This window comes from Oncorhynchus mykiss, chromosome 32, assembly GCF_013265735.2.
Source record: "Oncorhynchus mykiss isolate Arlee chromosome 32, USDA_OmykA_1.1, whole genome shotgun sequence".
NCBI classification, from domain to species: domain Eukaryota; kingdom Metazoa; phylum Chordata; class Actinopteri; order Salmoniformes; family Salmonidae; genus Oncorhynchus; species Oncorhynchus mykiss.
In genome coordinates, this window is record NC_050572.1 from 11,663,791 (window position 1) to 11,686,279 (window position 22,489).

Below are 22,489 nucleotides of genomic sequence, written 5' to 3' on the forward strand. Positions count from 1 at the left end.
TTGTTTTGAATGGAGCATCCTTTCCGGATTCATTTACCTTCTGTTGGAGCGAAACTGACACAGAAAAGGGAGCGTAGCCCATTGGAGGCGTGTGCTCTGTGGACCAATGGGAGCTGGAGTCGGCCGCTGGACCGCACATGTTTATAGGCAGCATTCCGCCGGTACAGACGCTGGCTCCTGGCATTCGGCTACGAACTGGATTTTCTCAAATCTGGATCCGGAGTCACTTTACGCGGCTATTTCAGCAAATTTCATCCTGTCAGACGGAAAACCAGTGTACAATATGTGTGAAATTTGAATTATATTTCGGGTAGACCAACATTTATCGCTTTGTTTGTATATTGGCAAAGCCATTTTGTTGGGTTTAAAGATTGCTGTACAAATGTCATTGTCGGTCCGAGAATGTTTGGCTGTTCCGTCTTTTTGTGCTTTCTCGTGAGTTTAGCGGGGACAGTCAGGAAAACAAACAGATCGAACGAAGAAAGATCGAAAGCCGGTCGGTTGAAGAGGTTATTTTGGCGGGGAATGATTCGCTTTCATGCATTCCTTAATCGGTGCTTGTTGCTTTTCCTACACATATTCGTGCTTTCGAATATCATTCGTTTTGAACCGTGGTAGCAGCAGAGTATAGTCTATCCGCTTCGGTGTTGTGTTTTAATGTCCGTGTTTACAGTATCAATTTTAGCTAATTCGACGTCCATCGATAGATATTTACCGCTTCTAATTCGGTGTTAAACATTTACCGCTATGCATACGAGGCGTTTGGTAAAGCGTTCGATCCTGGGGAGCCGGGTGTTTACGCCGAGTCCGACAGGGGACGGGGCTCCGTTGTCAGGACTGGTTCAGGCTGTCAAGCAGCAGGAAAACAGAGACGTTTCAACCGGACCCCGGCGTAATGTCTACATGGTGTTAATGCAAGACGGAAGTCTGAAAGAATTCTCAGAGGACGAGATAGCGGTGGGCTTCAACCAAACGACTGCGAAAGGACCGCTCAGATCGAGCTTGAAGGTGTGGGTGACTGTGTGTGTGTGTGTGCGTGTGTGTGTGTGGCCGGGGAGATGGCTGTTATTGTTGTGCAGCGGTGTTTTGCAGCGTTTAATCGCTTCGTGCACAGATAGAACGGGAACATTTGATCAAATACCATTTTATTGGTCACATGCGCGGACTACAACAGGTGTAGTAGACTTTACAGTGAAACAAGTGTTACACGCATTGTCTGCCGCTGCAACAAGCCATTTCAATGATGGGCAGACAGTAACACAACCAGAATAATCCAGGTGATTTTCTTTCTGTTATGGTGCTGATTGAATGTTAACAATGGACTGTCAACATATTTAGCATCACACACAGGAGGACAAAGGGGTTCCCGTTGAATGATTATGTTAGGGCCAGCGCAGTGTTTACATGACCTATCTAGTGGGTGGGTAGCCGAGGCAAACAACACACGCTCTGTAGCGTTGATGTAATAAACCGGTCCCAGATTGTACACAACGGCAATTCATCAGCATTGACCTGTCATTGCATTGAAATAATACTTTTGTTCAATTGTAGGATAACTAATTTAGAATAAAATAGCATATGTCATATTTTATGCCACGCTGGGTTGGACGTTGTCTTCCTACATATCAATGTGCTTTTTTTCTTGATATGAGAGTAACCTAATTGCCTGCATTTGAAAGTTCCAGCCTGACGGTGTCTTAATGGTTTCACAACAAAGATGGTCTGGTAAGCAGTTGCCTGCCTGGCGGTTCCTTATGACCAACAACTACTAGGAAAACAGCTCCTATTATGAGAGGGGAATGCATGGGGCTGTTGGATAACACTGCGTTTTTAAATAATATACTGTGATGCGTTGTGATATATTTAAGAGGTGTGATATATTTAAGAGGATAACAAGCAGGATTATGATATCATGTATCTTGTGTTATTGTGAATGTAGCCTATAAATACGTATTTGGGGATTGATCCAAGCATGTTCAGTCACTGGAATGCACAGTGAACGAAACAGGCATATGGATACCAACAAATTCAAGTATTATATCTTCATCATGGAACGACAGAAATGCAAGATGTCGTAGTGCCTGTATTCATATTAGAGGCGACGATTATGATTTTTCAACGCTGATACCGATTATTGGAGGACCAAAAAAAGATGATACCGATTAATCAACTTATTTATATATATATATATATATATATATATATATACACACACACACACACACAGTGGGGAGAACAAGTATTTGATACACTGCCGATTTTGCAGGTTTTCCTACTTACAAAGCATGTAGAGGTCTGTAATTTTTTTAAATCATAGGTACACTTCAACTGTGAGAGACGGAATCTAAAACAAAAATCCAGAAAATCACATTGTATGATTTTTAAGTAATTAATTTGCATTTTATTGCATGACATAAGTATTTGATCACCTACCAACCAGTAAGAATTCCGGCTCTCACAGACCTGTTAGTATTTCTTTAAGAAGCCCTGCTGTTCTCCACTCGTTACCTGTATTAACTGCACCTGTTTGAACTCGTTACCTGTATAAAAGACAGCTGTCCACACACTCAATCAAACAGGTCTCCGGTCTTGGTCTGGTCTCGAACACAACCCTGTCAGTCTCCATAATGTTGAAAGACAAGATGTGGACAGAATCATGGGGCAGAGGCGAGGAGGGCGGAAGGAGGTGTGAGAGATGTGTAACTGAAGATGATCACATCGCCCAGAAAGCAGCTGCTGTAGCAGCCATAGTAACAGAGCGTGGCTCAGAGAAGAATCTGGAGCTCTGGCTAGATGCCCAGAATGTCAAATAATCACCATGCTTTTGGGGAGGAGGGGGGGATAGCCACTTGTTGACTTGTTGTGAGGGAAGGAGGAGGGCATGGAGGGGATGGATGGAGGAGGGGTGGGTGGGAGAATGCCAATTGTTCACTTGTTGTTGTGAGAGAAGGAGGAGGGGATGGAGGGAGGAGGGGATGGATGGAGGGAGGGGATGGATGGATGGATGAGGGTGGGAGGGAGGAGGGGATGGGTGGGTGGGAGGGGATGGCTGTTGGGAGGAGGGGGTGGCTGGATGGACTGAGGAGAATAGGGAGGAGGGGATGGCTGTTGGGAGGAGGGGGTGGCTGGATGGAGGAGAGGATGGATGGAGGGAGGAGAAGAGGGAGGAAGGGAGGAGGGGATGGATGGATGGAGGGAGGAGAAGAGGGAGGAAGGGAGGAGGGGATGGATGGAGGGAGGAGGGGAGGTGGGAGAATGCCACTTGTTGTGAGTAAGAAGGTATGGTGTTGACGACCAAGTGCCATTACGGGTGGAGATAAAGACGTATGACGTTGTTGATTAATATCAGTCCCTTACTGAAGCTGTCGGGCTGGAAGCTGTCGGGCTGGAGTCACTGACTCTTTGTTCTCCAGCAGTCTGCTCCTCATTGGTCGGTTTGCCACCGTTTGCCTGCATGTCACACGGGGCCAAGTTTACATTAGTTCATGATGGCTGCTAATCAGATGCAAGAGAGAGTGAGGCTGGTTCGGTTGACGTGCGGCGTGTTCCTCTGCCAAAAGCATTCACCAGGCAGTGTAGCCAAGGCAAGGCCTCCCCCTCCTTCCTTTTAGATAGGGATCAACACAAGTACTTTCTGTTTAGAGCGCTGCCAGAGGAGGGCTGTGTTGGTCTTTAGAGATGGACTTATCAGTGTCCTGACTGGCTGCTGTGTTGGTCTTTAGAGATGGACTTATCAGTGTCCTGACTGGCTGCTGTGTTGGTCTTTAGAGATGGACTTATCAGTGTCCTGACTGGCTGCTGTGTTGGTCTTTAGAGATGGACTTATCAGTGTCCTGACTGGCTGCTGTGTTGGTCTATAGAGATGGACTTATCAGTGTCCTGACTGGCTGCTGTGTTGGTCTTTAGAGATGGACTTATCAGTGTCCTGACTGGCTGCTGTGTTGGTCTTTAGAGATGGACTTATCAGTGTCCTGACTGGCTGCTGTGTTGGTCTTTAGAGATGGACTTATCAGTGTCCTGACTGGCTGCTGTGTTGGTCTTTAGAGATGGACTTATCAGTGTCCTGACTGGCTGCTGTGTTGGTCTATAGAGATGGACTTATCAGTGTCCTGACTGGCTGCTGTGTTGGTCTTTAGAGATGGACTTATCAGTGTCCTGACTGGCTGCTGTGTTGGTCTTTAGAGATGGACTTATCAGTGTCCTGACTGGCTGCTGTGTTTGTGTTGGTGTCCTATAGAGATGGACTTATCAGTGTCCTGACTGGCTGCTGTGTTGGTCTTTAGAGATGGACTTATCAGTGTCCTGACTGGCTGCTGTGTTGGTCTATAGAGATGGACTTATCAGTGTCCTGACTGGCTGCTGTGTTGGTCTTTAGAGATGGACTTATCAGTGTCCTGACTGGCTGCTGTGTTGGTCTTTAGAGATGGACTTATCAGTGTCCTGACTGGCTGCTGTGTTTGTGTTGGTGTCCTATAGAGATGGACTTATCAGTGTCCTGACTGGCTGCTGTGTTGGTCTTTAGAGATGGACTTATCAGTGTCCTGACTGGCTGCTGTGTTTGTGTTGGTGGCCTATAGAGATGGACTTATCAGTGTCCTGACTGGCTGCTGTGTTTGTGTTGGTGGCCTATAGAGATGGACTTATCAGTGTCCTGACTTACTGCTGTGTTTGTGTTGGTGGCCTATAGAGATGGACTTATCAGTGTCCTGACTTACTGCTGTGTTTGTATTGGTGGCCTATAGAGATGGACTTATCAGTGTCCTGACTTACTGCTGTGTTTGTATTGGTGGCCTATAGAGATGGACTTATCAGTGTCCTGACTGGCTGCTGTGTTTGTGTTGGTGGCCTATAGAGATGGACTTCAGTATCCTGACTGACTGTTGTTGCATTTGGGTGTCGTAAGCCGCAGTGATGTGATGGTTCGGGGAATGAGATCAACACGGCTCACTAGGCTACAGCACCAGACACATTGAGTGTTTTAAACCAATCAATTACTGCGTAGTTACTGTGGTCCGTTTCCCCAGACCCGTGTTGTGTTCAGGCTACGGTGGTTCAGCTGTAGTAACATAGCATGTTCATTATACTGTAATAATATTGAATGCTCTGGCTTGCTATGTAAGCAAGTCTTTTTTTTGTCTTTACCTTGGAGCAAAGCCCTCCATTAGGTACATTGTTGACTGTATGTATGTACACACAGCCTGTCCCTAACTTTATCCATGTACATCTACTGTATTCTACAAATATAGCTGTTTCCAAGATTTCAATCCTCGAATAGCACTGTAGGCCTATGGGCTATTTGATGAAAGTTTAATCTGAATACATTTGATAAAATATCTCTGTGTGAACAATACAGCACATGAGTTGAACAAATCCCATTAGGATGAAGTCTACCATAACTCCTGAGCTATTGACAATTTATGATGCATAAAATCATCTTTACCTTTGGCCTACTAAAGGGGTGTGTGTGTGTGTGTGTGTGTGTGTGTGTGTGTGTGTGTGTGTGTGTGTGTGTGTGTGTGTGTGCGTGCTTGTTAAATAACTTACATTATTAATCGACTGAATTTAAGAGCAGCAAGCCACAATAACCCCACACTCAACTCTTACCGACACATGCAACTCAACTCACACTTTATGGTCGATTTGTCTGCATGAAATATGATCATTCATATGGTTGTGAAAGGAAGCAATAGAGATTGTTTTGGTTATAGTCAAATAACTGGTCAGGGTAACAGCAAATCTTTCTCTTAGTACAGATCATTTATCTTGTGTGACTCAAGTCCTGTTTTCAGAAAGGCTTTCTCACCCCGTTGAAGTCTGCTCAGCCAGGTTGTTATAGAGAATAATCCATATTTTATCATTTATAATATTTTATAATTATATATATATATATATATAACGATTCACTGATAGGCCTACGCATCGTTTGCCAGTTCAAATCTTTAAGATGTGACTGCATCAGTCCCCGGACCTCAAACCCATCCAAATGTAGCATGCTTTGTCAGAGAATCGATTTGTAACGTTACAAATCGCAGATTCACTGAAATGATTTGCTCATATTACTTTCTTTCTGAAAATACATCTTATCTTTTGTGACAACTGACACATCCTCCTCTTCAGTGTAGAACTGCATGTACCTGCGTTGACAGTCATTGATCTACAAGTCATTAAGTTTATTGTTAACAATGCGCTGTTGAAAATGGTGTTTCACTGGAATGAAAGTAAGCTAAGCTAGCGGAGACACAACTCTGATCTGGCTTTAGGCTACCTGCTGAACGGATGGATTTTATTTCCATTGTTCAGGTTCACCATCAGCAACAGTTGTTGTAGTTTTGCTTGAAACAATCAGTGTACATGGTCATTTTAGATATCCAGAGCCGGACTACCACATTTGGGGCCCTGGGGCACCGATCTCCAATGTGCAGTTTTATAATGCTATTCTACACATTTTGGTATGAGGCTAAGAGACAATGTTGCAGTTTTTAAAGATCTTTTTTTTTCTTTCTACACATTTTGTCACGAGGCTGAGAGAATTTCATAACAATGAATGGTCATTTCATAACGAGGACAGCAATCACTTTGCGAGGCCCATGGTCAAAGCAGGAGGAGAAAAGAAGCTCACTAAACTTCTAAACGGTCAAAACCATTCGATTTTGAGATGGGGGAGGGGGGGGGTGAAATCCATAGTTTTGCTATGTATTCATTGGCTATGTCATAGTTCATTTGTAAATGCTAAATATTGCTACGTTAATAGTGCAAACAATTAATCTGTATAAAAAAAAAAGAAATTCATTAGTGGGTCAGGTGATTTTGAAAACCAAAGTGCGCTAACAAGAAAACAAGTTACATTGCCCCCCTAATTTGATAGTGGTACAGGGGTGGTAGATGCCTAGTCTCCCTTGTGGCTCAGATCAGGTGCCGACATTAGTATACACACCATAGACAGACATTATTTTTACACACACACACACACACACACACACACACACACACACACACACACACACACACACACACACACACACACACACACACACACACACACGGGCTGCAGCAGAATTTAAATTGAAAATGAATGTGTTTATGCAGCAAATGTCAGTACATCAAATAGTATCGCATTGAAATGAATCTCATCGATCCGTGCTCTAATCAAACAGAATCGATTCGTCCCTCTAATCAAACAGAATCGATTCGTCCCTCTAATCAAACCGAATCGATTCGTGCTCTAATCAAACCGAATCGATTCGTGCTCTAATCAAGCAGAATCGATTCGTGCTCTAATCAAACCGAATCGATTCGTGCTCTAATCAAACCGAATCGATTCGTGCTCTAATCAAGCAGAATCGCACCGAATCGTTTCAAACTAAAACGTATCGTATCGGAGCCCACGTATCTAGATACGTATCCTACCGTCTTGAAAGGGGACACATTCCTAATATTTGACCTCCTTAATCTAAGTACATTTGAAACCTGTTCAAAGTTGTATGTGGGTGTGTGTGTGTGTTTATATGTGTGTGTGTGTGTGTGTGTGTGTGTGTGTGTGTGTGCGTGCTTGTTAAATAACTTACATTATTAATCGACTGAATTTAAGAGCAGCAAGCCACAATAACCCCACACTCAACTCTTACCGACACATGCAACTCAACTCACACTTTATGGTCGATTTGTCTGCATGAAATATGATCATTCATATGGTTGTGAAAGGAAGCAATAGAGATTGTTTTGGTTATAGTCAAATAACTGGTCAGGGTAACAGCAAATCTTTTGTTTAATGTGCTTTCAATTGACTGGGTGTTGCCTGTAGTTTTCTCCAGTTGAGAGATAATCGTGTTCCAGTGTGTTTTGGAAATGATCTCGATCCCACTGTAAGGCTGTCTGGGCGTATTGTCCTTCAACCCTCTGCTGATGCACTTAGCCATGTGGACCTCACCTTCTCCTCCTGGCCTCTCCTCCTGGCCTCTCCTCCTGGCCTCTCCTTCAACCCTCTGCTGGTGCACTTAGCCATGTGAACCTCACCTTCTCCTCCTGGCCTCTCCTCTGTCCTCTCCTCCTGGCCTCTCCTTCAACCCTCTGCTGGTGCACTTAGCCATGTGGACCTCACCTTCTCCTCCTGGCCTCTCCTTCTGTCCTCTCCTCCTGGCCTCTCCTCCTGTCCTCTCCTCCTGACCTCTCCTCTGTCCTCTCCTGTAGTCCTCTCCTCCTGGCCTCACTTCTTGTGCTCTTTTCCTGGGTCTCTCTTACTGGCCTCTCCTTCAACCCTCTGCTGGTGCACTTAGCCATGTGAACCTAACTTTCTCCTCCTGACCTCTCCTCCTGACCTCTCCTTCAACCCTCTGCTGGTGCACTTAGCCATGTGGACCCCATCCTCTCTTCCTGGCCTCTCTTCCTGGCTTCTCCTTCAACCCTCTGGGTGGTGTGTGTGTGTTCAGCGTGCACATCCGGATGGTTGATGTCTTTACTAACAGCCGCACAAAGACAACTGTGTGTGTGTATACACACTATTACTGTGCCCAGCTGAGTTGTTTAGTAGCAAGTGGAAGTGCTGCATTGTGCTTTGCCTCACATTATTGTTACTGCGGGTAGTTGTTTCCAGAATGTCAAGGGAGATGCTTTCTTATGCAAAAACAAATGCCCTGTCGTCACCACTGGAGCAGTGCACTAGCCAGTCAGTCAACTGGAGCACTGCACTAGCCAGTCAGTCAACTGGAGCACTGCACTAGCCAGTCAGTCAACTGGAGCACTGCACTAGCCAGTCAGTCAACTGGAGCACTGCACTAGCCAGTCAGTCAACTGGAGCACTGCACTAGCCAGTCAGTCAACTGGAGCACTGCACTAGCCAGTCAGTCAACTGGAGCACTGCACTAGCCAGTCAGTCAACTGGAGCACTGCACTAGCCAGTCAGTCAACTGGAGCACTGCACTAGCCAGTCAGTCAACTGGAGCACTGCACTAGCCAGTCAGTCAACTGGAGCACTGCACTAGCCGGTCAGTCAACTGGAGCACTGCACTAGCCAGTCAGTCAACTGGAGCACTGCACTAGCCGGTCAGTCAACTGGAGCACTGCACTAGCCGGTCAGTCAACTGGAGCACTGCACTAGCCAGTCAGTCAACTGGAGCACTGCACTAGCCAGTCAGTCAACTGGAGCACTGCACTAGCCAGTCAGTCAACTGGAGCACTGCACTAGCCAGTCAGTCAACTGGAGCACTGCACTAGCCAGTCAGTCAACTAGAGCAGCCACCTTCACACAAACGAAGCGGACTGACTCCATCTAGATTCTGTTTACTGCCCCAAAGTCAATACCTTGAGGTGTTGTAATCAGTCATGTAGCAGTTATAGCCTCCAGAGGCCTATGTGTCTGTGGAAGCAGTTATTGCCTATGCCAATCAATCAATCAATCAATCAAATGTATTTATAAAGCCCTTTTTACATCAGCCGATGTCACAAAGTACTTATACAGAAACCCAGCCTAAAACCCCAAACAGCAAGCAATGCAGATGTAGAAGCACGGTGGCTAGGAAAAACTCCCTAGAAAGGTGGGAACCTAGGAAGAAACTTAGAGGAACCAGGCTCTGAGGGGTGGCCAGTCCTCTTATGGCTGGGCCGGGTGGAGATTATAACAGAACATGGCCAAGATGTTCAAATGTTCATAGATGACCAGCAGGGTGAAATAATAATAATCACAGTGGTTGTCGAGGGTGGAACAGGTCAGCACCTCAGGAGTAAATGTCAGTTGGCTTTTCACGGCCGATCATTCAGAGTTAGAGACAGCAGGCGCAGTAGAGAGAGAGGGTCGAAAGCAGTAGGCCCGGGACAAGGTAGCACGTCTGGTGAACAGAAACTGGAGCAGCAGCAGGTGGACTGGGGTGGACTGGGGACAGCAAGGAGTCATCAGGCCAGGTAGTCCTGAGGCATGGTCCTAGGGCTCAGGTCCTCCAAGAGAAGAGAGAGAGTTAGAGGGAGCATATTTAAATTCACTCAGGACAGCGGATAAGACCGGATAAATACTCCAGATATGACAGACCAATCATAGTCCCCCGACACATAAACTATTGCAGCATAGATAATGGAGGCTGAGACAGGAGGAGTCGGGAGACACTGGCCCTGTTCGATGATACCCCCCGGACAAGGCCAACCAGGAAGAATATAACCCCACCCACTTTTCCAAAACACAGCCCCCACACCACTAGAGGGATATCTTCAGAACATCAACTTACTATCCTGAGACAAGGCCGAGTATAGCCCACGAAGATCTCCCTCACGGCACGAACCCGAGGGGGGTGCCAACCCAGACAGGAAGATCATGTCAGTGACTCAACCCACTCAAGTGACGCACCCCTCCTAGGGACGGCATGAAAGAGCACCAGTAAGCCAGTGACTCAGCCCCCATAATAGGGTAAGGGCAGAAAATCCCAGTGGAGAGTGGGGAACCGGCCAGGCAGAGACAGCAAGGGTGGTTCGTCACTCTAGTGCCTTTCTGTTCACCTTCACACCCCTGGGCCAGACGACACTCAATCATAGGACGGACTGAAGAGATGAGTCTTCAATAAAGATTTAAAGGTCGAGGCAGAGTCTGTGTCTCTCACATGGGTAGACAGACCATTCCATAAAAATTGAGCTCTATAGGAGAAAGCCCGGCTTCCTGCTGTTTGCTTAGAAATTCTAGAGACAATTAGGAGGCCTGCGTCTTGTGACCGTAGCGTACGTGTAGGTATGTACGGCAGGACCAAATCGGAGAGATGGGTAGGAGCAAGCCCATGTAATGCTTTGTAGGTTAGCAGTAAAACCTTGAAGTCAGCCCTTGCCTTAACGGGAAGCCAGTGTAGGGAGGCTACCACTGGAGTAATATGATCAAATGTTTTGGTTCTAGTCAGGAATCTCAGCAGCCGTGTTTAGCACTAACTGAAGTTTATTTAGTGCTTTATCCGGGTAGCCGGAAAGTAGAGCATTGCAGTAGTCTAATCTAGAAGTGACAAAAGCATGGATACATTTTTCTGCATAATTTTTGGACAGAAAGTTTCTGATTTTTGCAATGTTACATAGATGGAAAAAAGCTGTACTTGAAACAGTCTTGATATGTTCGTCAAAAGAGAGATCAGGGTCCAGAGTAACGCCGAGGTCCTTCAGTTTTTTTTTCAGACAACTGTACAACCATCAAAATTGTCAGATCCAACAGCAGACCTCTTTGTTTTTTGGGACCTAGAACTAGTATCTCTTTTTTGTCCGTTTAAAAGTTAAGCATTTGCCACCATCCACTTCCTTATGTCTGAAACACAGACTTCCAGGGAGGGCAATTTTGGGGCTTCACCGTGTTTCATCAAAATGTACAGCTGTGTATTGTCCGCGAAGCAGTCAAAGTTAACATTATGTTTCCAAATGACATCACCAAGAGGTAAAATATATAGTGAAAACAATAGTGGTCCAAAAATGGAACATTGAGGAACACTGAAACTTACAGTTGATTTGTCAGAGGACAAAACATCCACAGAGATAAACTGATATCTTTCCGACAGATAAGATCTGAACTTGTCCGTGTAGACCGATTTGGGTTTCCAATCTCTCCAAAAGAATGGTGATTGATGGTAACAAAAGCAACACAAGGTCTAGGAGAACGAGGACAGATGTAGAACCTTGGTCTGACGCCATTAAAAGGTCATTTACCACCTTTCACAAGTGCAGTCTCAGTGCCATGATGGGGTTTAAAACCAGACTGAAGCATTTCGTATACATTGTTTTTCTTCAGAAAAGCAGTGAGTTGCTGTGCAACAGCTTTTTCAAAAACTTTTGAGAGGAATGGGAGATTCGAGATAGGCCAATTCATTTTTTATATTTTCTGGGTCATGGTTTGGCTTTTTCAAGAGTGCCACTGCCACTTTTAGTGAGTTTGGTACACATCCGGTGGATAGGGAGGCATTTATTATGTTCAACAAAGGAGGGCCAAGCACAGGAAGCAGCTCTTTCAGTTAGAGGTCGACCTATTAATCGGAATGGCCGATTTAATTAGGGCCGATTTCAAGTTTTCAATATTTTTTGGGCGCCGATTTTTGTATTTTTTATATACCTTTATTTAACTAAGGCAAGTCAGTTAAGAACAGCTTCTTATTTTCAATGACGGCCTAGGAACAGTGAGTTAACTGCCTCGTTCAGGGGCAGAACGACAGAGTTCACCTTGTCAGCTCGGGGGATCCAATCTTGCAACCTTACAGTTAACTAGTCCAACGCAATAACGACCTGCCTCTCTCTTGTTGCACTCCACAGGGAGTTTGCCTGTTACGCGAATGCTGTAAGCCAAGGTAAGTTGCTAGCTAGCATTAAACTTAACTTATAAAAAACAATCTATCATAATCACTAGTTAACTACACATGGTTGATGATATTACTAGATATTATCTAGTATCTGACTGAGCGGTGGTAGGCAGAAGCAGGCACGTAAACATTAATTCAAACAGCACTTTCGTGCGTTTTGCCAGCAGCTCTTCATTGTGCATCAAGCATTGCGCTGTTTATGACTTCAAGCCTATCAACTCCCGAGATGAGGCTGGTGTGACCGAAGTGAAATGGCTAGCTAGTTAGCACGCGCTAATAGCGTTTCAAACGTCACTCGGTCTGAGCCTTCTAGTAGTTGTTCCCCTTGTTCTGCATGGGTAACGCTGCTTCGATGGTGGCTGTTGTCGTTGTGTTGCTGGTTCGAGCCCAGGGAGGAGCGAGGAGAGGGACGGAAGCTATACTGTTACACTGGCAATACTAAAGTGCCTATAAGAACATCCAATAGTCAAAGGTTAATGAAATACAAATGGTATAGAGGGAAATAGTCCTATAATTCCTATAATAACTACAACCTAAAACTTCTTACCTGGGAATATGGGAATATGGGGGCGGCAGGGTAGCCTAGTGGTTAGAGCGTTGGACTAGTCGTTCTGCCCCTGAACAGGCAGTTAACCCACTGTTACTAGGCCGTCATTGAAAATAAGAATTTGTTCTTAACTGACTTGCCTAGTTAAATAAAGGTAAAATAAAAATTTAAAATATTGAAGACTCATGTTAAAAGGAACCACCGGCTTTCATATGTTCTCATGTTCTGATCAAGGAACTTAAACGTTAGCTTTCTTACATGGCACATATTGCACTTTTACTTTCTTCTCCAACACTTTGTTTTTGCATTATTTAAATCAAATCGAACATGTTTCATTATTTACTTGAGGCTAAATTGATTTTATTGATGTATTAAATAAAGTTAAAATAAGTGTTCATTCAGTATTGTTGTAATTGTCATTATTACAAATCAATAAAAAATTGTCAGAGTAATCGGTATCGGCTTTTTTGGTCTTCCAATAATCGGTATCGGTATAGGCGTTGAAAAATCATAATCGGCCGACCTCTACTTTCAGTAGTTTAGTTGGAATAGGATCCAGTATGCAGCTTGGAAGGTTTAGAGGCCAATACTATTTTCATCAAGGTGTCAAGAGATATCGTATTAAAATACTTGAGTGTCTCCTTTGATCATAGGTCCTGGCAGTGTTGTGCAGACTCAGGACAAATGAGCTTTGGAGAAATACGCAGGTTTATGGAGGAGTCATGGTCTTTTCGTCCAAGATGTCAATGAATTTATCACTGCCGAAGTGAAAGCCGTCCTCTCTTGTGGAATGCTGCTTTTTAGTTAGCTTTGCGACAGAATCTAAAATACATTTTTGATTGTTCTTATTCTCCTCAATTAAGTTGGAAAAATAGGATGATCGAGCAGCAGTGAGGTCTCTTCGATACTGCACGGTACTGTCTTTCCATGCTAATTGGAAGACTTCCAGTTTGGTGTAGCGCCATTTCCGTTCCAATTTTCTGGAAGCTTGCTTCAGGGCTCAGGTATTTTCTGTGTACCAGGGAGCAAAGTTCTTAGGACAAATGTTTTTTGTTTTTAGGGGTGCGACTGCATCTAGGGTATTACGCAATGTTACATTTAGTTCCTCAGTTAGGTGGTAAACTGATTTTTGTACTCTGATGTCCTTGGGGGGGGGGTGAAGGGAGTCTGGAAGGGCATCTAGAAATCTTTGGGTTGTCTGAGAATTTATAGCACAGCTTTTGATGATCCTTGGTTGGGGTCTGAACAGATTATTTGTTGCGATTGCAAACATAATAAAATGGTGGTCCGATAGTCCAGGATTATGAGGAAAAACATTAAGATCCACAATATTTATTCCACGCGACAAAACTAGGTCCAGAGGATGACTGGCAGTGAGTAGGTCTGGAGACATGTTGGACAAACCCACTGAGTCGATGATGGCTCCGAAAGCCTTTTGGAGTGGGTCTGTGGACTTTTCCATGTGAATATTAAAGTCACAATTGTTTTTATATCTACCATGACTACAAGGTCTGATAGGAATTCAGGGAACTCAGTGAGGAACGCTGTCTACGACCCAGGAGGCCTGTAAACAGTGGCTATGAAAGTGATTGTGTAGGCTGCATAGATTTCATGCCTAGAAGCTCAGAAGACGAAAATGTAGTCATTTTTTTATTTTTATAAATTGAAATTTGCTAGCGTATTTGTTAGCAATACCTCCGCCTTTACGGGATGCGCGGGTGATGTCTGTGGAAGCACAAAAAATAAATCCCACATTTTAAAAGTGAAAGACTCATTAACGTACATCCTGTTGTCAGCTCAACACTAGCAACACTACAAACTGTCTGGAAGCGTGAGTATTAGCTAGAATGAGTGTGTGTGCACTGCATTGTGGTTAAGGCTGTACCAAATGGCACATAGGCTACTATATGCCTATCCAATGAAAAGCAGGGACTGGGTGGTTAAAATGTAGGGTGATCTTTACTCCCAGAGTCCCAGTCTTTACGAGTCAGCCTACTGTACATGTCTCTGTAGTAACCCAGTCATACCTGTATCCCTCTGCAGCAGAGCGTCTGGAACGGCCGGGGGAACGGGGCTCCTCTGCAGAGCCAGACCATGGAGGCCCAGAAGGGGGAGGCCAACTCCCTGAGCCCAGAGGCGTTGAAGGGGGAGCGGGGAGCAGACGGTAGGAGGACGGGGCGCCCCCTTGAGGGTCCAGAGAGGGACCACACCCGCTCTGTCTCCCTGCTGGAGCAGAAACGCAACGTAGTGTCATCCAGCATCGATGTGCCCAACGTCAGGTACGACAGACTGTGTGTGTGGTGGGTGGATGGATACATTGATAGGGCGCGTGTGTGTGTGTGTGTGTAACAGTGTATCTTCTATTCCTGTCACTGTCCCTTACTGGATGACCCTCAGAACACAGGGACCCTCAGAACACAGGGACCCTCAGAACACAGGGACCCTCAGAACACAGGGACCCTCAGAACACATCCACGCTCATGAAGTAGCATAACCACGACCGCTAAATAGCTAGCCATTTCACTGTGTGTGTGTGTGTGTGTGTGTGTGTGTGTGTGTGTCTCGTTGGGTGCGCAAGTTCAACTTCTTTCTACCTGTAGTCAGGGAGTATTGTAAGATTGGTGTTTGATTGATTGCAGTCATTCCTCAAGGATGTTTGGTTTGAGGTCATTACCCAGGGATCTTTGGTTTGAGGTCATTACCCAGCAGTTGTTGATCTGAGGTCATTACCCAGGGATCTTTGGTTTGAGGTCATTACCAAGGGATCTTTGGTTTGAGGTCATTACCCAGGGATCTTTGGTTTGAGGTCATTACCCAGCAGTTGTTGATCTGAGGTCATTACCCAGGGATCTTTGGTTTGAGGTCATTACCCAGCAGTTGTTGATCTGAGGTCATTACCCAGGGATCTTTGGTTTGAGGTCATTACCCAGGAATCTGTTAAACTATACAATACGCCACCTTTAAAGTGCTGTTACAGGAATCTGCATATGGCTTTAATGTGTACAATCATGTAGGCCTTACACTGCAGTGATTCAATACATATACTGTACATCAAATAGATTCATAAGGCATTGCAGCATTAAAGCTATTTAATAATGTTGTCCTCATCCTCAGCCCAAGGATTGTAGCTTTATAGATGATCAGTATTGTGAATTGCCATGTTTGTACCACATTGATTTCACAAGCGGTTTATTAAAAAAAAAAAAAAAAATTCACAAGGAACTCGCACATCTGAGCAATCTCTTTGCAGGTGCATGGTAACAGTTGAACAAGAACCCGCACACTGCTCTTGACAGTATCACTGATCTTTAATAAGCTTCACCTATCGGTCTCACGGCCTTCGTCAGAGCTGTTGTGAATTTTTCAAGCGATTTATTGAATTCATATGCTTTATGTTGGCAGGACTGTATCTGTAGGTCATAAGATCACGAGCCCATCTCGTCTATGTAGATTATAAAGACATTGAGTCCTGAGAGGTGACTTACCAACCATGGATATGTGTAAAATGAGCATTACATTCTGCTTAAGAACAATAATCATCGTACCCCCTCCCCCGCTGAGAGAACGAGGTTACTAGATGACAGTCCTTCTGGTGGTGGTGGTGGGGAGGTGAAAGGTCATCAGATTGGTTCTAATCCCACAGATTTATGCCCATTGTTTGAAAGAAATTAAAGTGTTTATTGCACAAGTGAGCCCATAGCTTACTCAGCAAGCATGGTGGAATTGCCATGCTCATTGGCTGAAGTTAATAGGTAAATGACATTCCTCACGTTTACTAATGGTAGAGGAGGAGGAGAGACGTGACGCTCTGCTGATGAGGTAACATCATGACACTACCCTATAAATACCTGCTATGCTAATGAGGTAACATCATGTCACTACCCTATAAATACCTGCTATGCTAATGAGGTAACATCATGACACTACCCTATAAATACCTGCTGTGCTGATGAGGTAACATCATGACACTACCCTATAAATACCTGCTATGCTGATGAGGTAACATCATGTCACTCCCCTATAAATACCTGCTATGCTGATGAGGTAACATTATGACTACCCTATAAATACCTGCTATGCTAATGAGGTAACATCATGTCACTCCCCTATAAATACCTGCTATGCTGATGAGGTAACATCATGACACTACCCTATAAATACCTGCTATGCTAATGAGGTAACATCATGTCACTACCCTATAAATACCTGCTATGCTAATGAGGTAACATCATGACACTACCCTATAAATACCTGCTATGCTAATGAGGTAACATCATGTCACTACCCTATAAATACCTGCTATGCTAATGAGGTAACATCATGACACTACCCTATAAATACCTGCTATGCTGATGAGGTAACATCATGTCACAACCCTATAAATACCTGCTATGCTGATGAGGTAACATTATAATGACTACCCTATAAATACCTGCTGTGCTAATGAGGTAACATCATGACACTACCCTATAAATACCTGCTATGCTAATGAGGTAACATCATGACACTACCCAATAAATACCTGCTATGCTAATGAGGTAACATCATGACACTACCCTATAAATACCTGCTATGCTAATGTTACCTCATTAGCATAGCAGGTATTTATAGGGTAGTGTCTATAAAGAGAGGGAAACGAGGCGGTCTTCTGGTCAGACTGTTAACCCTCGCAAGGCTGCAGGCCCAGACGGCATCCCCAGCCGCGCCCTCAGAGCATGCGCAGACCAGCTGGCCGGTGTGTTTACGGACATATTCAATCAATCCCTATACCAGTCTGCTGTTCCCACATGCTTCAAGAGGGCCACCATTGTTCCTGTTCCCAAGAAAGCTAAGGTAACTGAGCTAAACGACTACCGCCCCGTAGCACTCACATCCGTCATCATGAAGTGCTTTGAGAGTCAAGGACCATATCACCTCCACCCTACCTGACACCCTAGACCCACTCCAATTTGCTTACCGTCCAAATAGGTCCACAGACGATGCAATCTCAACCACACTGCACACTGCCCTAACCCATCTGGACAAGAGGAATACCTATGTGAGAATGCTGTTCATCGACTACAGCTCGGCATTCAACACCATAGTACCCTCCAAGCTCGTCATCAAGCTCGAGACCCTGGGTCTCGACCCCGCCCTGTGCAACTGGGTACTAGACTTCCTGACGGGCCGCCCCCAGGTGGTGAGGGTAGGCAACAACATCTCCTCCCCGCTGATCCTCAACACTGGGGCCCCACAAGGGTGCGTTCTGAGCCCTCTCCTGTACTCCCTGTTCACCCACGACTGCGTGGCCACGCACGCCTCCAACTCAATCATCAAGTTTGCGGACGACACAACAGTGGTAGGCTTGATTACCAACAACGACGAGACGGCCTACAGGGAGGAGGTGAGGGCCCTCGGAGTGTGGTGTCAGGAAAATAACCTCACACTCAACGTCAACAAAACTAAGGAGATGATTGTGGACTTCAGGAAACAGCAGAGGGAACACCCCCCTATCCACATCGATGGAACAGTAGTGGAGAGGGTAGCAAGTTTTAAGTTCCTCGGCATACACATCACAGACAAACTGAATTGGTCCACTCACACAGACAGCATCGTGAAGAAGGCGCAGCAGCGCCTCTTCAACCTCAGGAGGCTGAAGAAATTAGGCTTGTCACCAAAAGCACTCACAAACTTCTACAGATGCACAATCGAGAGCATCCTGGCGGGCTGTATCACCGCCTGGTATGGCAACTGCACCGCCCTCAACCGTAAGGCTCTCCAGAGGGTAGTGAGGTCTGCACAACGCATCACCGGGGGCAAACTACCTGCCCTCCAGGACACCTACACCACCCGATGTCACAGGAAGGCCATAAAGATCATCAAGGACATCAACCACCCGAGCCACTGCCTGTTCACCCCGCTATCATCCAGAAGGTGAGGTCAGTACAGGTGCATCAAAGCTGGGACCGAGAGACTGAAAAACAGCTTCTATCTCAAGGCCATCAGACTGTTAAACAGCCACCACTAACACTGAGTGGCTGCTGCCAACACACTGACACTGACTCAACTCCAGCCACTTTAATAATGGGAATTGATGGGAAATGATGTAAATATATCACTAGCCACTTTAAACAATGCTACCTTATATAATGTTACTTACCCTACATTATTCATCTCATATGCATACGTATATACTGTACTCTATATCATCGACTGTATCCTTGTGTAATACATGTATCACTAGCCACTTTAAACTATGCCAATTTGTTTACATACTCATCTCATTTGTACATACTGTACTCGATACCATCTACTGTATCTTGCCTATGCTGCTCTGTACCATCACTCATTCATATATCCTTATGTACATATTCTTTATCCCCTTACACTGTGTACAAGACAGTAGTTTTGGAATTGTTAGTTAGATTACTTGTTATTACTGCATTGTGGGGAACTAGAAGCACAAGCATTTCGCTACACTCGCATTAACATCTGCTAACCATGTGTATGTGACAAATAAAATTTGATTTGATTTGATTTGACACTACCCTATAAATACCTGCTATGCTAATGAGGTAACATCATGACACTACCCTATAAATACCTGCTATGCTAATGAGGTAACATTATAATGACTACCCTATAAATACCTGCTATGCTAATGAGGTAACATCATGACACTCCCCCATAAATACCTGCTATGCTGATGAGGTAACATTATGACTACCCTATAAATACCTGCTATGCTAATGAGGTAACATCATGTCACTACCCTATAAATACCTGCTATGCTAATGAGGTAACATCATGTCACTACCCTATAAATACCTGCTGTGCTGATGAGGTAAGATAGGAAACGATGTGAGTTATAGTGGGTTTAGTAAAATGAATTAAAAGTGACGAGCCATTCAGACCAGCCTTCCTGAGTTTAACGTTGGTGAACAACATTCTCGTGTCATTGTCCGTGTGTGTGTGGTCTGCATAAATGGCCTTTTCTCAGCTCCCACTGCTACTCCAGAGCAGTTCAACGTTATAAGTGTGTTTTCATGATGGTCTAATAAAGGAAAGACACACTTTAACCATGAAATGTAAAACACTCGTCAGCTATAAAATATCCCAGTGTTACCGAGCCTCTACACGAGCCATTATTTCTCCTTTAGACAGTAGATGGCTGACATCCATTTAGTGCTCTTTGTAAAACTACAATACACACACACACACACACACACACACACTCACCTCCATCCCTCTGTGTCTCTTCACCTCCATCCCTCTGTGTCTCTTCACCTCCATCCCTCTGTGTCTCTTTACCTCCATCCCTCTGTGTCTCTTCACCTCCATCCCTCTGTGTCTCTTCACCTCCATCCCTGTGTCTCTTCACCTCCATCCCTCTGTGTCTCTTCACCTCCATCCCTCTGTGTCTCTTTACCTCCATCCCTCTGTGTCTCTTCACCTCCATCCCTCTGTGTCTCTTCACCTCCATCCCTCTGTGTCTCTTCACCTCCATCCCTCTGTGTCTCTTCACCTCCATCCCTCTGTGTCTCTTCACCTCCATCCCTCTGTGTCTCTTTACCTCCATCCCTCTGTGTCTCTTCACCTCCATCCCTCTGTGTCTCTTCACCTCCATCCCTGTGTCTCTTCACCTCCATCCCTCTGTGTCTCTTTACCTCCATCCCTCTGTGTCTCTTCACCTCCATCCCTCTGTGTCTCTTCACCTCCATCCCTCTGTGTCTCTTCACCTCCATCCCTCTGTGTCTCTTCACCTCCATCCCTCTGTGTCTCTTTACCTCCATCCCTCTGTGTCTCTTCACCTCCATCCCTCTGTGTCTCTTCACCTCCATCCCTCTGTGTCTCTTCACCTCCATCCCTCTGTGTCTCTTCACCTCCATCCCTCTGTGTCTCTTTACCTCCATCCCTCTGTGTCTCTTCACCTCCATCCCTCTGTGTCTCTTCACCTCCATCCCTCTGTGTCTCTTCACCTCCATCCCTCTGTGTCTCTTCACCTCCATCCCTCTGTGTCTCTTCACCTCCATCCCTCTGTGTCTCTTCACCTCCATCCCTCTGTGTCTCTTTACCTCCATCCCTCTGTGTCTCTTCACCTCCATCCCTCTGTGTCTCTTCACCTCCATCCCTCTGTGTCTCTTTACCTCCATCCCTCTGTGTCTCTTCACCTCCATCCCTCTGTGTCTCTTCACCTCCATCCCTCTGTGTCTCTTCACCTCCATCCCTCTGTGTCTCTTCACCTCCATCCCTCTGTGTCTCTTCACCTCCATCCCTCTGTGTCTCTTTACCTCCATCCCTCTGTGTCTCTTCACCTCCATCCCTCTGTGTCTCTTCACCTCCATCCCTGTGTCTCTTCACCTCCATCCCTCTGTGTCTCTTTACCTCCATCCCTCTGTGTCTCTTCACCTCCATCCCTCTGTGTCTCTTCACCTCCATCCCTCTGTGTCTCTTCACCTCCATCCCTCTGTGTCTCTTCACCTCCATCCCTCTGTGTCTCTTTACCTCCATCCCTCTGTGTCTCTTCACCTCCATCCCTCTGTGTCTCTTCACCTCCATCCCTCTGTGTCTCTTCACCTCCATCCCTCTGTGTCTCTTCACCTCCATCCCTCTGTGTCTCTTTACCTCCATCCCTCTGTGTCTCTTCACCTCCATCCCTCTGTGTCTCTTCACCTCCATCCCTCTGTGTCTCTTCACCTCCATCCCTCTGTGTCTCTTCACCTCCATCCCTCTGTGTCTCTTCACCTCCATCCCTCTGTGTCTCTTCACCTCCATCCCTCTGTGTCTCTTCACCTCCATCCCTCTGTGTCTCTTCACCTCCATCCCTCTGTGTCTCTTCACCTCCATCCCTCTGTGTCTCTTCACCTCCATCCCTCTGTGTCTCTTCACCTCCATCCCTCTGTGTCTCTTCACCTCCATCCCTCTGTGTCTCTCCACCTCCATCCCTCTGTGTCTCTTCACCTCCATCCCTCTGTGTCTCTTCACCTCCATCCCTCTGTGTCTCTTCACCTCCATCCCTCAGCACCAATACACACAAGGAGAGGAGAAAATGTGCGTAAGAAATGAAATAATAATAATTGCTATTCAACAGTTATTATGGAGGCCGTGGTCATTTGGCTGGTCAAATACCGTCCTCCAAAATCCCATGACCGTCACAGCCCTAATGCCATTAGAGGAACAGTGGGAACAGAATCTGCTCTAGTAGCCCGGCCCAGATGTCCTTGAACAGTCAAGAGGCCTCTGCATCCGCAATCTCCATCTTTGTTCCAGTCAGAATATGCCACGCAACGTTTTGGGTGGACTCTAATGGATAATGTGGCTACCTCATGCTGCTTGAAACCTTCAATGTAGCCATCTTTGTCTCTGTGCTATGCTTTCCCTCTTCCCACAATGCACATGTTGTATTTCATTTTTCAAAAGTCGCAAATGCAAACCGACAGATGAAATGTTAAGTGTCTGTAGTGGATAGGACAGTTGTGAAACGTCAATGCTTCTAGTCTCCTGTATTCATGTTCCGTTCTACCAGGTGGTAGAATCTACCCTGATATCCAGCAGCCAAGTAAGTCCTTTTGTGAGGGCCATTCTAGAGTGCATTCTATAATGTGACAATGCCCAATGAAACCCCCACCCAATCCCAAGCAGGTTTCAATTCATCACTCAAAAG

At 45.5% G+C, this 22,489-nt stretch overlaps 1 protein-coding gene across 1 annotated transcript in view; it reads left to right on the forward strand.

Annotated features, from left to right (window-relative positions):
- The first annotated feature begins 209 nt into the window (after positions 1-209).
- The window catches only part of LOC110487927 (zinc finger protein 704), a 78,814-nt gene continuing 56,534 nt past the window's right edge, over positions 210-22,489 (forward strand). The window contains exons 1-2 of the mRNA XM_021559844.2: positions 210-1,008; positions 14,890-15,125. Of these exons, the coding sequence (XP_021415519.2) occupies positions 748-1,008; positions 14,890-15,125 (497 nt within the window). The 5' untranslated portion in view covers positions 210-747. The remainder of the gene's footprint in view (positions 1,009-14,889; positions 15,126-22,489) is intronic.